The sequence below is a fragment of the Betta splendens genome, chromosome 8 (genome assembly GCF_900634795.4).
Source record: "Betta splendens chromosome 8, fBetSpl5.4, whole genome shotgun sequence".
Classification (NCBI taxonomy): Eukaryota; Metazoa; Chordata; class Actinopteri; order Anabantiformes; family Osphronemidae; genus Betta; species Betta splendens.
In genome coordinates this window covers 3,273,017-3,285,470 of record NC_040888.2, presented here as the reverse complement: position 1 = coordinate 3,285,470, position 12,454 = coordinate 3,273,017, and the positions used below count along the sequence as shown (strand labels likewise).

The window sequence follows — 12,454 nt, the reverse complement described above, 5'->3', positions numbered from 1 at the left end:
AAAAATTAAATAAATGACTGGAAAATCTTCTTAGCTCATGTCTAAATGAATCTAATGAGAGTTGGGTCAAAGGACAGTAGCTGCTCGGCTGAGGTTCGGTGACGTCACAGCGGGCGTGATGAGGCTTTCAATCACCGGTGAATGTTCAGCGCGGCCTCTGAGGCTCCGTTCAAGGCTGCGGTCGCGTTATTCTCAGGTGACTGCAGCCTTGACCCAGTGAAACCATGCGTCCCCTCCACACACACACACACACACACACCCCTACCAGCAGGAGGCCGCGGCTGCTCGCCGTTTCCTCAGCGGCGCGTTCTGTCTTTGCCTTGTCAATACTCAGTGTGGGAGCTTTCAGACGACTTTGTCCCAAAGCAATTTACGCATTCGAAAATAAAAGACATTTCTCAGGTGTTTCTTATTTTTCCTGTGTTTTTTTTTCAGTTTGTGATCAATATTAAACGACTTCAGGCACCTGATACTGATAATATACTACATCATGTTTAATAAGATACATCAATTTTAACTGAAATAACGAATGATTATAAAGATATAATAATATGTGCATATCATGAAATTAATTTGTAACAAACATTAATTTTCTAACTTGCTCATTTGGCATTTTTTACTGAAAATAATCCCCATAAAGTTGCTAAAGCTCTTGCGTAACACAGAACGTGGGCATTGCAGAAAGAGACAATAGCTATATTTGTCTTTTAAGTTAAAGTGCAGCAGATGCCAGCGCTGCTTTAAAACATGTGCAAGGTGCGTAACCTCGACATGTGACGATGAGGTAAATATTTGGGATTAGACTTCAGCTCTTAATGCTGAACCATAAAATAAAACACATATGAACTATTGCAAAATTCACTTGAATCTCACTGGGGTCACAGAACAATAGAACAATTATTCAATAATTCATACGTTATGATAAAACATACATGAAATTATATTTACATCTACTATCTGAGGAATAATCTGCCTCTGGGGGGATTAGTTCAGCCTCTGTAATCCTCATCATGGGACCCTCAGAGGAACAGATGGCAGATAAGACAGAATCACTCCACTAATTCCCATAGTGACTAGAAAAGTAAGCGAAAAGAATCACATGTACTGGAGCCTAATGACACGGAGCATTGTCTGAGAGAGGCTGGAGCTTGTTAGTGTCATGGACACGATCAAATAAAAGGAAACACGTGATTTGAACATTTTATTTTTATTTCTTTGAACTTTGAAAAAAAGATGGCAAAGTAAGAAAAGCAAGAGACATGTACTGATTGACTCACAGATAGAAACACAAGCTTAAATGAAGGAGAGCGTGTAAACGTTCACGGCATCCACAGAAAACTACACTAAAAAGGCTTCGTGATTATCGTGGTTCACAGTTATTTGGTTGTATAGATTTATTTATACGTCTAAAAGTAACTCCTCCGGCCTCTTTCACATGCATCAGCTGCTGAAAACAAAGTGCGTCAACCATGACAGAGACACGCATGCATTTTTTAACCAGACTTCAGATGAGACTCTGATCGTAGGTCGGGTCTCTTTGTGCTGTCAGTTCACGGTCCCAACGTCCGCCTCAACAACGCATTCGCTACTGGCTCGTGAGATTCTGGGCGCAGAGTCGCACAGTGACTGTTCAACTGGAACGGGACGCGTGAGCACAACATGCAGGGTTGAGGCCCAGTAAGGCGTCCCTGCGTTGCCTGCTGGAAGCGCTGGGAGTCAGAGCTCCGGGCTGAACATGAAGTCCAGCGCCTGTCTCTCCGCCGCCGCCACGTTGGGATGCCACAGGTCCACGCTCAGGATGACCCGAGGGCCGGCGTCCGCGGGGCCTGCGGAGAAAACAAGCGGTTCAGCCCATTCAGCCAGCGGGGGAATCGAACCGGCAGCCTCGCCCCCCGGCTCGTCCACTGACCCTTGTGGGAGACGGTGTGAAGGAAGGAGTCGTCGAGCAGGAGGCAGTGGCCCTCGGACCAGCACTGGGGCTCCCCCCCCACCACCAGCTCGCACAGGGGAGGGGTCTGCAGCCCTGCCGGCGGGAGGTCACACAGTGTTACGGTCCGAGCCCAGAGGATTGGAGCCACACGCACCGCCAGCAAAATGAACCTCTGCCACGACCCACAAAGTGCATCATTACGCAATGGCATTTTTTTTTTTTTTTTGCAGCAACGTCTGGCGCCGGTGCATTAGGTGCATCACAACAGCAGAACCGCAACGTGTCCTGCATTATCATCATACAACACATGTGCATCCCATAAACAGAACTCGGGGCCCGGTTTCACTCACCCAGGTGACAGCGCAGGCGGGCGTTGGTGGGACCGTACGACGTCCCCAGCGCCGCCCCGGGGCCCAGCAGCCAGAACCCCGCAGAACCCAGCGAGTTGCTGCTTATGAAGGTCCGCAGAGACAGCAGCGTCCGGTAGGTGCGCGGGCACGCGCGACAGTTGGCCGCCGCGCAGACGCCGCCGCTGTACAGGGCGAACGCCGCCAGGCCCTGAGGAGCGCAAACAGGACGGACCAGTGAGCTCACACTCACCGCGGGCCTCCACGGTGCGCTTACCTTCGCTCCAGGGCAGGTCCAGCCTTGTTTCGGGTCGATCCCCCGCTGATACACAGATTTGAACTCGTCCAGGATCACGGGGAAGTTGGCCTCCAGGACCTCGATGTCGTGCCGGTGGGCGTCACGCGGGAAGAAAGGAACGCTTGGGACGTCCGGCAGGAAGAAGAGGTGAGGCTTCTGAATGGCAGCGTGCTCGTCGAGCTGGACCTGGCGTGAGAGCAGCGGGGGGTCAGAGGGGTCTAATTAGCAGGTATGTGACCTAATAAACCCCTGTGGTCACCTGATCGCGGAGGCCCTTGTGAATGCGGCCCATTCCCACCCAGCTGTAGCGCTTGGCGTACTCCTGCAGCGCCGCGTACAGCCTCCGGGCCTCGGCCGGCGCCGGCGCCGGGAACAGGGCGCGGCCCAGCACCGGCGCCAGGTAGCCCCGCCCCCGCTGCCCGTCCTCCTCCGTTTCCATGGAGACGAAGGGGCCCCTGTGGCTGGAGCCGGCGCAGGTCCGGGCCCGGCGCGCGCCCGCCTTCAGCGGGAGGTCGGAGCCCACGCGGTAGCAGTGCCACAGGAAGAGGAGCAGCAGCGTCCACAGGAGGCCGCTCAGAGACCGGACGCCCACCTCCACGAAGGGCGGGGACGGGAGCGCGCTCAGCGACCAGTGCATCCTCCGACTGGAGACTAGACTGAGACAGAGACACGTGGGGTGAACGAACGGGACGCGCTCCATTGTGACTCGTCACAGTCTCACACACCGTGATTAAGGGGCGAGCTTTGACGGTAAACAGGCACGGCCGAATGGGAATAACTGGGCGTCCTGCTTCCCAACTGTGTGCTTACTTTAGGTTGAGTCCTAAAGCGTCTCAGAGGAACCTCAGGCACAAATGAGTCAAACACTGGGAGCGTTGCAGCTCCATCAGCACTGACCCTTTAAGTGTTGCTCCGAGGCTGACTTCATTGTCTTATATAAGGCCTGATTTGGGTCCCACTGGCCTTTAAGCAAATTAGTAGTTAAATATCTGAAGCCAAATATGAACCGAAGGAAACATGTACCGGTGAAGTGACGTAAACTGTTTTGTTGTGTATTTGTCTGATTGTGTTTTCTGCCTTCTGCACGTGTACTTTACATTTTCCCTTCGCATGCGTGCCTTTTTTTATTGTGGCCAACGAGCAGCAAACACCAGCTTTTCATCTGTGCGTGGACGTGTTTCAGGTGGGAGGACTCTCATGGGTTTATTTAGCTGCATGAGCGGCAGATGCCCGTGATGCCGCTGCCCACCACGCATCTCTATCATCGTCATCATGGAGGTCCGAAGCGTTTCAACGCTGCGTGGACCTCAGCTTCCATTCTGTTGTTATTCTGCGCCAGCTCTGCGCGGCTCACGTTTAACACCCGCATCTCATGTTAGCGCAAAAACACCACAACGGCCGCTACAGAGGAGGCGCAGAGCGGCCATGCACAACGGACGGCGCATGCAGGCGTGTGAACGAGGAGGCGTTCGCTATTTACCCGTGTCAAACCTGCCCGAATCCCCTGACGCGGAGCTGCGCCGTCGGCGGACGCTTCTCCAGCGCTCGCAGACAAAATGTGGCGATGCGCCGACGCGGCTGCAGCGGCGGCGCTCCGCCGCTAGGGGGCGCGCGACGCGAATGCCCTCACATCACTGCCGAATGCGTCAAGCGCACGGTAACCAGCTCGGGGCACCTCACCAGCACGAACCCCGCCGCGTCCTCGGGGCCTAGAGCAACAGGAACACCGTCCGGGACACGGCACGGCACGGCACGGCACGGCACGGCACGGGAGACGGAGGTAAGCGGCGCGCGCCTCGCGCTGATGCCGAGCCGCTGGACGGCGGCGACGACCGACGCCGAAACGGCATCCTCCGCACAAAGAGGGCCGGGGCAGGTGCGAGCGGACGCCGCTCCGCTCGTCACGGCAGGCTCCGTTTTTAACGAGGAAACGCCTTGAAAACGGCGGAGCGGCGAACGGCTGTGAACAGGTTGATGGCGGAGTAAGGCTTCGTCCACCTGCGGGGAGGGGAGGGGAGGGGAGGGGAGGGGAGGGTCCTGCTCATTTTTGGGATTAGCGCATTTTCGGGCATGTTGTTGCAGATTCGGGGGAGAACGTGCGTAAATATTCAACCTTAGATCGCGTGCGCTGTGCGCCTTTTAGTGCTTTTCACCCAGATGCGCAAAACACTTTCATTTCCCCGTCGTTCACGCCGCTGTGTCGTCTACGCTGAATGGATGCTTTCCACATTCTGGAAGCGGAGCTTGTGCAGCATCAGCCGCTAATCCCAGTCACCGTGGCCTGTGGGATGTAAACATATGGCCAGCACCTCAGCTGCTCAATAATCATATGACTAATAATTTGCAATTCATGACCCGTGCAGTTACCATTGTTTTTTTTTTTCTGTAGCTGTTATATTTCTGAGCCAGTGTGAGCGTATGCACCTCTCAGGCGTTTGCTCATCAGTCTTTAACCTTCCCAGGTCACTCAGTTCCATCCAAAGCCATGGGGTGCACACGCCTCGCTGTGCTGCTGTCTGTCACCATGATCTACCAAGTCTCAGGTAAGTGTGTGTGTGTGTGTGTGGGGGGGGGGGGGGGGGTGCATGTTTTTTGCATCTAAATAAATGCGAGTGTTTCAGGTATGAGCTTTATGAATCCTGAGCCTGATACACCGCCAACACCAGCCCCGGACTCGTACCCTCTGGGCGACCTGATCCACGCGGCGCTGCAGAGTAAGGAGTACCTGGGGCAGGCGCCTGCGGGCACAGGTGACCTACGCAGGCCCGCCATCGCGGCGGCGTGCATGCTTTTCTTTACCAGAGGTGACCCACGCTGACTCCAGCATCTGGACTCCGCAGGCACCACCACCAACCCCACGCAGGCCGTGCCCGGCGTCCGGCGGGCCGCGTCCACGGCGGCGGCCATGTCGCCGGGGCTGCTCACCACGGCCTTCGGCTCGCCCTCGGCGGCGAGCAGGATGGGCTCCAGGAGCCCCGCGTCCTCGCTTCCCATGGAGGAGGAGACGACCACCACTCTGATCACCACCACCACCATCACTACGATGCACGTGCCAGGTACCTGCACGCCACCGGCCCCCTGCTCACAAATGCAGCTGTTTGTGGCTATTTCTAAAAGTGTGAATGATTCAATTAACACATCTGCTAGTGTGCGCGTGTGTGTGTGCATGTGTCTCATAGATCTCCCTTTTAGGATTCCGGTAAAAATGAAGTTAAGGGATACATGTGTCTATGGAAACTACTGTTTTGCATGGACGCATCCATTTTGGGCTCAGAAAGCTGCTGCCTTGCTCTTAGTGAGAAGAGATTCACATGTGGCTGAAAGAGAAGGGAAATGCCGGAACTGACCGTAGCTATTTCGTTTTGCAGATCCATTCGCCTCATGCTTGTGGCTCATAACCACTTTACATCCAGTGGAGGTTTGTGCAGTACAAATGTAACTCATTAGTCAAGAATACTTAGATTAAAAGGATGCACAGATGGAAATCAAACAAGCAAACCCACAGAACCAAGTGCTTCCATAAATATCAATTCAAGGACTGTTATTGCCATAATAGCATGACACCAAGATTATTAATTAGAGAAATTATTCTGAGCCAGTCAGCGATGCCTTCAAGGCCCAAATCCTGCACGAATGATCGTCAGAAATGTGCTTGAGCGAGACAAGACAACAGCGTTACCTTCATGCTCCCACGGACGGAGGAACGGAGCCAGAGGGAGCCACTCGTTGTCAGCGGCAAATGGAAATTAATAAAATGTGATTTAGCAGCAGGGAGGTCAGCTGATACACTCCATGTAAAAATAGAAATGTCACCGGAGAGGAATAATCAGCGAGGTTTGCTGAGAAGCGGTGAGACGTCTCAGACCTGAAGCTGACGCGAGAAAGGCGTCGGGCGGCTTTGTCCTCGTCTTGTTCAAATTACCACCACAAGCATTATTTTCATTTGTGAAGTAGCCGTGGTGAGATCTAATTCACCTGAGGTCATCTGCTTTTCTGATCTGCAGTGTAGGTTGTGCAGCTAAAGTAATTCCCAGTTTAAACACTAGGTCCTCATCCAGACACGGTGTGATGATCTCTGATGCAAAGCGTCTGTATTCATTCATTCACGCTGGAACCTGAGTGTTTGCGCCCGTTTCCTCCCTGCTCACAGTCCAGTGCAACGCGACGCTGTTCAGCATGGAGGACGTGGTGGAGTCACCGGACCCCGCGTCCCTCGCGCCCCTGGAGTGCACCTACAGCATCACCGTGTACGCCGGCTACGGCGTGGAAATCCAGGTGAGGCGCCCTTTAACGTAAGCGCCGGATCCGTCGGGCCTGGACTGACGCGGGCGTGCGTTCGTGTCGCCGTCCTGCAGGTGCGGAAGGTGAATCTGTCCAAGGAGGAGTCTCTGATGATCATGGGCTACGGGGGAGCGGCGCCGGAGCTGCTGGCCAACGAGACGCTGATGCGGCAGGGCCAGGTGATCCGCAGCACCACCAACCAGGTGTTCATCCACTACCGCAGCCGGCGGCAGCGCGACCACGGCGCCTTCAGCCTTCACTATCAGGGTAAGTGGGCCGATCGGCCAATCAGGCGGCGGCGGCGCGACCACGGCGCCTTCAGCCTCCACTATCAGGGTAAGTGGGCCGATCGGCCAATCGGCCGGCGGCGGCGGCGCGGCCGCTGACGCTGCGCCTCCCTGGACGTCCACAGCCTTCCTGCTCTCCTGCCCGTTCCCGCGCTCCCCCGAGGGCGGCGGCGTCACGGTGACGGACATCCACCCGGGCGGCCAGGCCCACTTCCACTGCGACGCCGGCTTCCAGGTGCGCGGCCACGAGGTGTCCACGTGCGTGAACGCGACGCAGCCGCGCTGGAGCGCGGCGGAGCCGCAGTGCGTGGGTGGGTACACGCCGCCCCCCACCCCCTCCCCCCCCTCGCCGCGTCCGACAGCACAGTAACTGTGGTTCTCCCTCAGCCGTGTCGTGCGGAGGGTGGGTCCGCAACGCCACGGTGGGCCGGATCCTCTCCCCCCCCCCTCCGGCGGTCAGCAACCACAGCGGCGGCACCAACCTGAGCTGCCACTGGCTGATCGAGGCCAAGGAGGGACACCGGCTCCACCTGCACTTCGAGAGGATCGCACTGGATGAAGACGACGATAAGTAAGTCTGCGTCGGCACCGTAGACCCCCCCCCCCCCAGCGCCGCGACTCACCTGCCTCCGCTGTCCCGTCCAGGCTGATCGTGCGCAGCGGGAACAGCTCGCTGTCGCCGCCGCTCTTCGACTCGGACATGGACGACGTCCCCGAGCGCGGGCTGCTCAGCGAGGGCTCCACGCTGCACCTGGAGCTGACGGCCGATTCCTCCTCCATCCCGCTTCTCCTGGCGCTGCGATACGAGGGTGAGCGCCGCTCACGCTCACACGCAGCTTTTCTGGTCCTGATAAGTCACTGGTCACTTGTTATCAGTAAGATAATTGATATGTGGTATATTGAAAATGAAATCTTTCCCGCATTAGTTTGTTAGTGGGTTTGAGAGCATCATGATGAGCCACGTTAGCGCTGGGAGTCTGCCCACGCTTCACCCCGGCTCCTTTTGGCTTTGAGGATGCTTTGCTCAAGCTTTTAGCCTCTGACACCAAAACCTTTTCTTGTTACGGGGGTTTTTCCAAGTAAAAGCCGACACAGCTCCCGCTTTAATTAAATGGCAACGCTTGCTTAATTTCATCAAGTAGGAGAACAATTATTAGGAAATACACCACAGGAGAATGGAAGAAGGTGGAAATGATTGTGATCCACAGCACACGGCGTCTGATTCATTTGACTTCCCTCTGTTTCCCAAGCGTTCGATGACGAGCACTGCTGGGAGCCGTACGTGCCTCACGGCAACTTCAGCAGCAGTGACATCACGTACCAGCTGGGCACCACGGTTACCTTCGCCTGCTCCCCCGGCTTCGTCATGGAGCAGGGCTCGGGCACCATCGAGTGCGTGGATCCCAGCAACCCGCACTGGAACGACAGCGAGCCCGTGTGCAAAGGTGGGACGCGGACGCGGGCCTAAAACACCTTAATATGCAACTATTCCATATTTGTTTTGCATGAGCAGGGGAAGTAATTTTGCTAATTGAACAGAATTGTCTGGCGGTGGATTGTTGCATCATGAGGGTCAGACTGGATGGTGTTTAATCAAGGCTTTGACTGTTTTTATGGTGCACATCCACCTAATCTAAGGGCTTGGCCATTGTTACTGCGTTTCCTTGACTCTCCTCCTCTTTGTACATTTCGTGCTGATCTCCTCCGCTCTCACAGCTCTGTGTGGGGGGGAGCTGACAGACCCCTCGGGGACCATCCTGTCCCCCGACTGGCCTCAGAGCTACTCCAAGGGGCAGGACTGTGTGTGGCAGATCCACGGGAATGACGAGAAGCGCATTGAGCTGGACGTGCAGATGTTAGTATTGCTCATTTCAGCTCGGCTTCACATCTGTACACACATCTACACATCTGTAAACTAAACTCTGTGGATAGTTTGACAGTGTTTGTACAAGCAGCATATTAACCCTTTACATCACAGGTGTTGCTTTTAGAGGCTCCGTACATGTCGTCTCCAGCCTTATTCCTGATCTCCTTCTTCTTCCGTCCCATTCCTGAAGCTTGAATATCCGCCACACCGACGTGCTGACCGTTTTTGACGGCCGTGACCTCATGTCCCACGTGATCGGCCAGTACCTGGGCTCCAGGGAGCGTTTCCAGGTTGTGTCCGGGGGGTCAGAGGTCACCATTCAGTTTCAGAGCGACCCAGACGATTCCAGTTTCATCCTAAGTCAGGGATTCCTCATTCATTATCGCGGTGAGTACATGGCTCCCTGTGCAAAAACACACCAGAACAGTCTCACAGCTAAAGAGGACAACTGAGGTCCACTAATACGTCTCTCTCTCCCTAAACTTCTGGCAGAGGTCGAGCCTAATGACACCTGCCCCACCCTCCCTCAAATTGACTTTGGCTGGATCAGCTCGTCCCACTCCTCCCCAGTGAGGGGCAGCGTGCTGACCTATCAGTGCCAGCCGGGCTATGACATCAGCGGCTCTGACATCATCACCTGCCAGTGGGACCTGTCCTGGAGCAGCAGTCCGCCAACCTGTGTTAAAGGTGACGCGCATGCATTCCCACCACACGGGCACGACTCAGAGATCGGACCGAGCTAACGCTTGTCCCGTGCAGTCCAGCAGTGTCCTGATCCGGGCGAGGTGGTGAACGGCGCGCGCTCGGTGCGTCCCGAAGCCGGTTTTGCAGTGGGGACAGTCGTGCGCTTCTCCTGCAACCAGGGTTATCAGCTGGAAGGCCCCAGTCAGATCTCCTGCCACGGCCGGGACACCGGCACCCCCAAATGGAGCGACCGCAGCCCCAAGTGTGTCCGTAAGTCCTCCGTCGGCCCCTCTGCTGCACGTCAGGATCAAAACCCAAAGTGCTTGACGCTCCGCTCGTGTGTGTGCTGTGAGCAGTCAAATACGACCCGTGTCCAAACCCCGGCGTCCCTGACAACGGCTACCAAACGCTGTACAAGCACAGCTACCAGGCGGGAGAGACGCTGCGTTTCTTCTGCTACGAGGGCTACGAGCTCATCGGAGAGGTCATCATCAGCTGTGTCCCCGGCCACCCGTCTCAGTGGAACAGCCCGCCGCCCTTCTGCAAAGGTAGGCCTCGTGCTTGGTATGTGTAGGGGCGCTTGTGTGATGACATCGCTCACACATGACTTTTTCCTGCATCTTGTGTTCACACAGTGGCATATGAGGAGCTCCTGGATGATCACAAGCTAGAAGGTGATTTAGGTGATTTGTTGGTGTCTCTCTCACCTCGCAAACTGTGTGTGTGTGTGTGTGTGTGTGTGTGTGTGTGTGTGTGTGTGTGTGTGTGTGTGTGTGTGTGTGTGTGTGTGTGCGTGCGTGCGTGTGTGTGTGTGTGTGTGTGTATGGCTCCATCTAGTGGTTTGTTTGCGATAACGTCTGTCTCTTTCACAGTGTCCCAGTCGTTCGAGCCGTCCCATCAGATCCTCAGTGAGAACATCGCTTTGGCGATAATCCTGCCGATCATCCTGGTCATCCTTCTGATCGGAGGAATTTATATGTACTATACGAAGTAGGTGCAGCTGTTTGAGGCTCGGTCACTTACTGTGACAAGCGTTCAAACCTTGATGACTCTGTTTTCTCACCCACAGCATTTGCAGACTAGAATGGAAGCCTCTGTTCTGGAAGTCTCTGTCTCACACGCACTCCTACAGTCCCATTACAGTTGAGTCCGATTTCAACAACCCCCTTTACGAGGCAGGGGTAAGTTTGGGTTTCTGTTGTCTTTCATTGAATATTCTAATACTACCTTACACAATATCCATGTTTTGTCATATAAAGAATTTATTTTACACATAAAAACATATAGTTTGTGTCTAGTTTGTTTTTTTAGAAATATGTAATCTTTATTATTTGATTTCTCACTGATTCATTTCTCACTCTGATCACAGGATACACGGGAATATGAGGTATCCATTTAAAGGAGCACACACATCTTGGTGAGAATTGAAAAAAACACAGGTTAAATTGTACTGGAGGACAAATTTGTTGGTATTATAAGGCCTCACTGTCCCTTTATTGTTCGTTTCTAATGATTACACCATTGAACCATCAGTGTATCTCTGGTTTATAAATTGTGCAAGTGCTTTACTTTGATTTGTTGCACTGGTGATGATCTGCCAAACATGGGTCCTACTTCGCGGTCCAGCATTCTGTATAATTAGGACTGGTGCCTTATGAAGGGTAGGAAACTGACAACAAAGAAAAAACAACAAGAAGAAAGAGGGGAATGGTAGGAAGGAATTTGTTTATTTATTTAGAAAGGCCAGAACATTTGAAAACTTGGCAATACTTTATTAGTAACAGTCAAAAGTACAGTTATGAACATACAACACATACTGAATGTTTTACTTTTAAAGTGGATCGTGTTAAATTTTACAAAGTCTTGTAGTAAAAGGGAAGAATTCTTTCATTTCTATCACCAGAGGAAGCTTACGATCAGTTTCTCTTCCTCACTTTGTCTCTGTGTAACAAACACACACACACACACACACACACACACACGAATTGAATGTAAATATCTGACTTAATATTCATTGAGGTTTATATATACGCGTAATTATATATAAGCCTCGTGTATACGCTTAGACGTGGAGGCGGGAGGTTATATATTTTCATTATATATGTATAATGAGAATTCAGTGCCAAAATATAATGTTGACTAATTTAATGTCCATAAGTGTTTCATCTGTTGTTACAGTAGTGTTTACAAAGGCAGTGTTTATTTAATTCTTTGCTGTTTAAGCAGTGCGTCGCCACCCAGTGTCATAAAAGAAAAGGTGAGGACATGAATGTCATTATGCTTAGAGCATGCACTGATTGTAAATTATATTGCTTCTGCTCAATCTCGCCATTATCATTCTAGTTATTGACAGTTATCATTGTTATTCGATTTGATGTTGTATGCACTATGTTGATGAAAACTTACAAACTTGGCTGCTTGCTGTGATGCATTATGTATTTATTTACCACCGATTGTTCGAGCGGTGAATGTAGTCTCGTTCACTGTGCCAAATGAAGGATCCAGGAGACTGTTGCTTTGTAGACTAAACCTTCTCTTATCATTAGTAGCATTCCTTTGCTTCATATATGAATACACTCTTTTGAAGGCAGTAAATTATTTGCTGAACTGGAAATAAAGTCTCTGTTGAATGGTGTCACACTTGTAGTAATTGGTTTTGTTTCTTAATTATTTCAATTAGGATCATTCATTCCTACATAAACTATATACGTACATTGAATTATGCATTTTCATCATATTTATTTATGCAGGTGTAACAGA

The 12,454-nt window shown here is 52.6% G+C and overlaps 3 protein-coding genes across 6 annotated transcripts in view; 2 read left to right on the top strand and 1 right to left on the bottom strand.

Moving 5' to 3' along the window:
• cabp5b (calcium binding protein 5b) overlaps nucleotides 1-27 on the top strand; it is a 2,913-nt gene extending 2,886 nt beyond the window's left edge. The window contains exon 6 of the mRNA XM_029159778.3: nucleotides 1-27. This exon is cut by the window's left edge and continues 871 nt beyond it. The gene's annotated coding sequence lies outside the window, so the exon portion shown is untranslated.
• A 1,161-nt stretch (nucleotides 28-1,188) lies between these two features.
• Nucleotides 1,189-4,195, bottom strand: asphd1 (aspartate beta-hydroxylase domain containing 1). Of its 3 annotated transcripts, XM_055511042.1 has the most exons (6): nucleotides 4,056-4,195; nucleotides 2,835-3,231; nucleotides 2,555-2,761; nucleotides 2,281-2,488; nucleotides 1,910-2,023; nucleotides 1,189-1,826 (listed from the first exon to the last, which is right to left on the bottom strand). In XM_055511042.1, the coding sequence occupies exons 2-6, from the start codon at nucleotides 3,210-3,212 to the stop codon at nucleotides 1,717-1,719; spliced, it is 1,017 nt and encodes a 338-aa protein (XP_055367017.1). In that variant the 5' UTR covers nucleotides 3,213-3,231; nucleotides 4,056-4,195; the 3' UTR covers nucleotides 1,189-1,716. The 3 variants fall into 3 exon arrangements, with proteins under 3 accessions (XP_055367017.1, XP_029015581.1, XP_029015583.2); XM_029159748.2 differs by having other exon boundaries at nucleotides 2,281-2,761; XM_029159750.2 differs by lacking the exon at nucleotides 1,189-1,826 and having other exon boundaries at nucleotides 1,962-2,102; nucleotides 2,281-2,761.
• Nucleotides 4,196-4,220: 25 nt separating this feature from the next.
• On the top strand, nucleotides 4,221-12,329 carry sez6l2 (seizure related 6 homolog (mouse)-like 2). Of its 2 annotated transcripts, none has more exons than XM_029159720.3 (19): nucleotides 4,221-4,355; nucleotides 5,038-5,118; nucleotides 5,197-5,325; nucleotides 5,416-5,631; nucleotides 6,726-6,850; nucleotides 6,931-7,123; nucleotides 7,269-7,454; nucleotides 7,531-7,714; nucleotides 7,789-7,952; nucleotides 8,394-8,588; nucleotides 8,860-8,998; nucleotides 9,201-9,397; nucleotides 9,503-9,697; nucleotides 9,770-9,964; nucleotides 10,051-10,242; nucleotides 10,330-10,377; nucleotides 10,567-10,684; nucleotides 10,764-10,875; nucleotides 11,064-12,329. In XM_029159720.3, exons 2-19 carry the CDS (start codon nucleotides 5,061-5,063, stop codon nucleotides 11,091-11,093), a joined length of 2,676 nt encoding a protein of 891 aa, XP_029015553.1. In that variant the 5' UTR covers nucleotides 4,221-4,355; nucleotides 5,038-5,060; the 3' UTR covers nucleotides 11,094-12,329. The 2 variants fall into 2 exon arrangements, with proteins under 2 accessions (XP_029015553.1, XP_055367015.1); XM_055511040.1 differs by lacking the exon at nucleotides 4,221-4,355 and adding an exon at nucleotides 4,420-4,557.
• Nucleotides 12,330-12,454: the final 125 nt, after the last annotated feature.

Bases quoted from the DNA above. Each gene is read 5' to 3' on its own strand.
- sez6l2 (XM_029159720.3), top strand. From the start codon at position 5,061: ATGGGGTGCACACGCCTCGCTGTGCTGCTGTCTGTCACCATGATCTAC. The intron at 5,326-5,415 runs GTGACCTACGCA...TGGACTCCGCAG, and splicing joins GCAGGCGCCTGCGGGCACAG to GCACCACCACCAACCCCACG. The intron at 5,632-6,725 runs GTACCTGCACGC...CCCTGCTCACAG, and splicing joins CACTACGATGCACGTGCCAG to TCCAGTGCAACGCGACGCTG.
- asphd1 (XM_029159748.2), bottom strand. From the start codon at position 3,212: ATGCACTGGTCGCTGAGCGCGCTCCCGTCCCCGCCCTTCGTGGAGGTG. The intron at 2,762-2,834 runs GTGACCACAGGG...CTCTCACGCCAG, and splicing joins ACAAGGGCCTCCGCGATCAG to GTCCAGCTCGACGAGCACGC. The intron at 1,827-1,909 runs GTCAGTGGACGA...TTTTCTCCGCAG, and splicing joins TCACACCGTCTCCCACAAGG to GCCCCGCGGACGCCGGCCCT.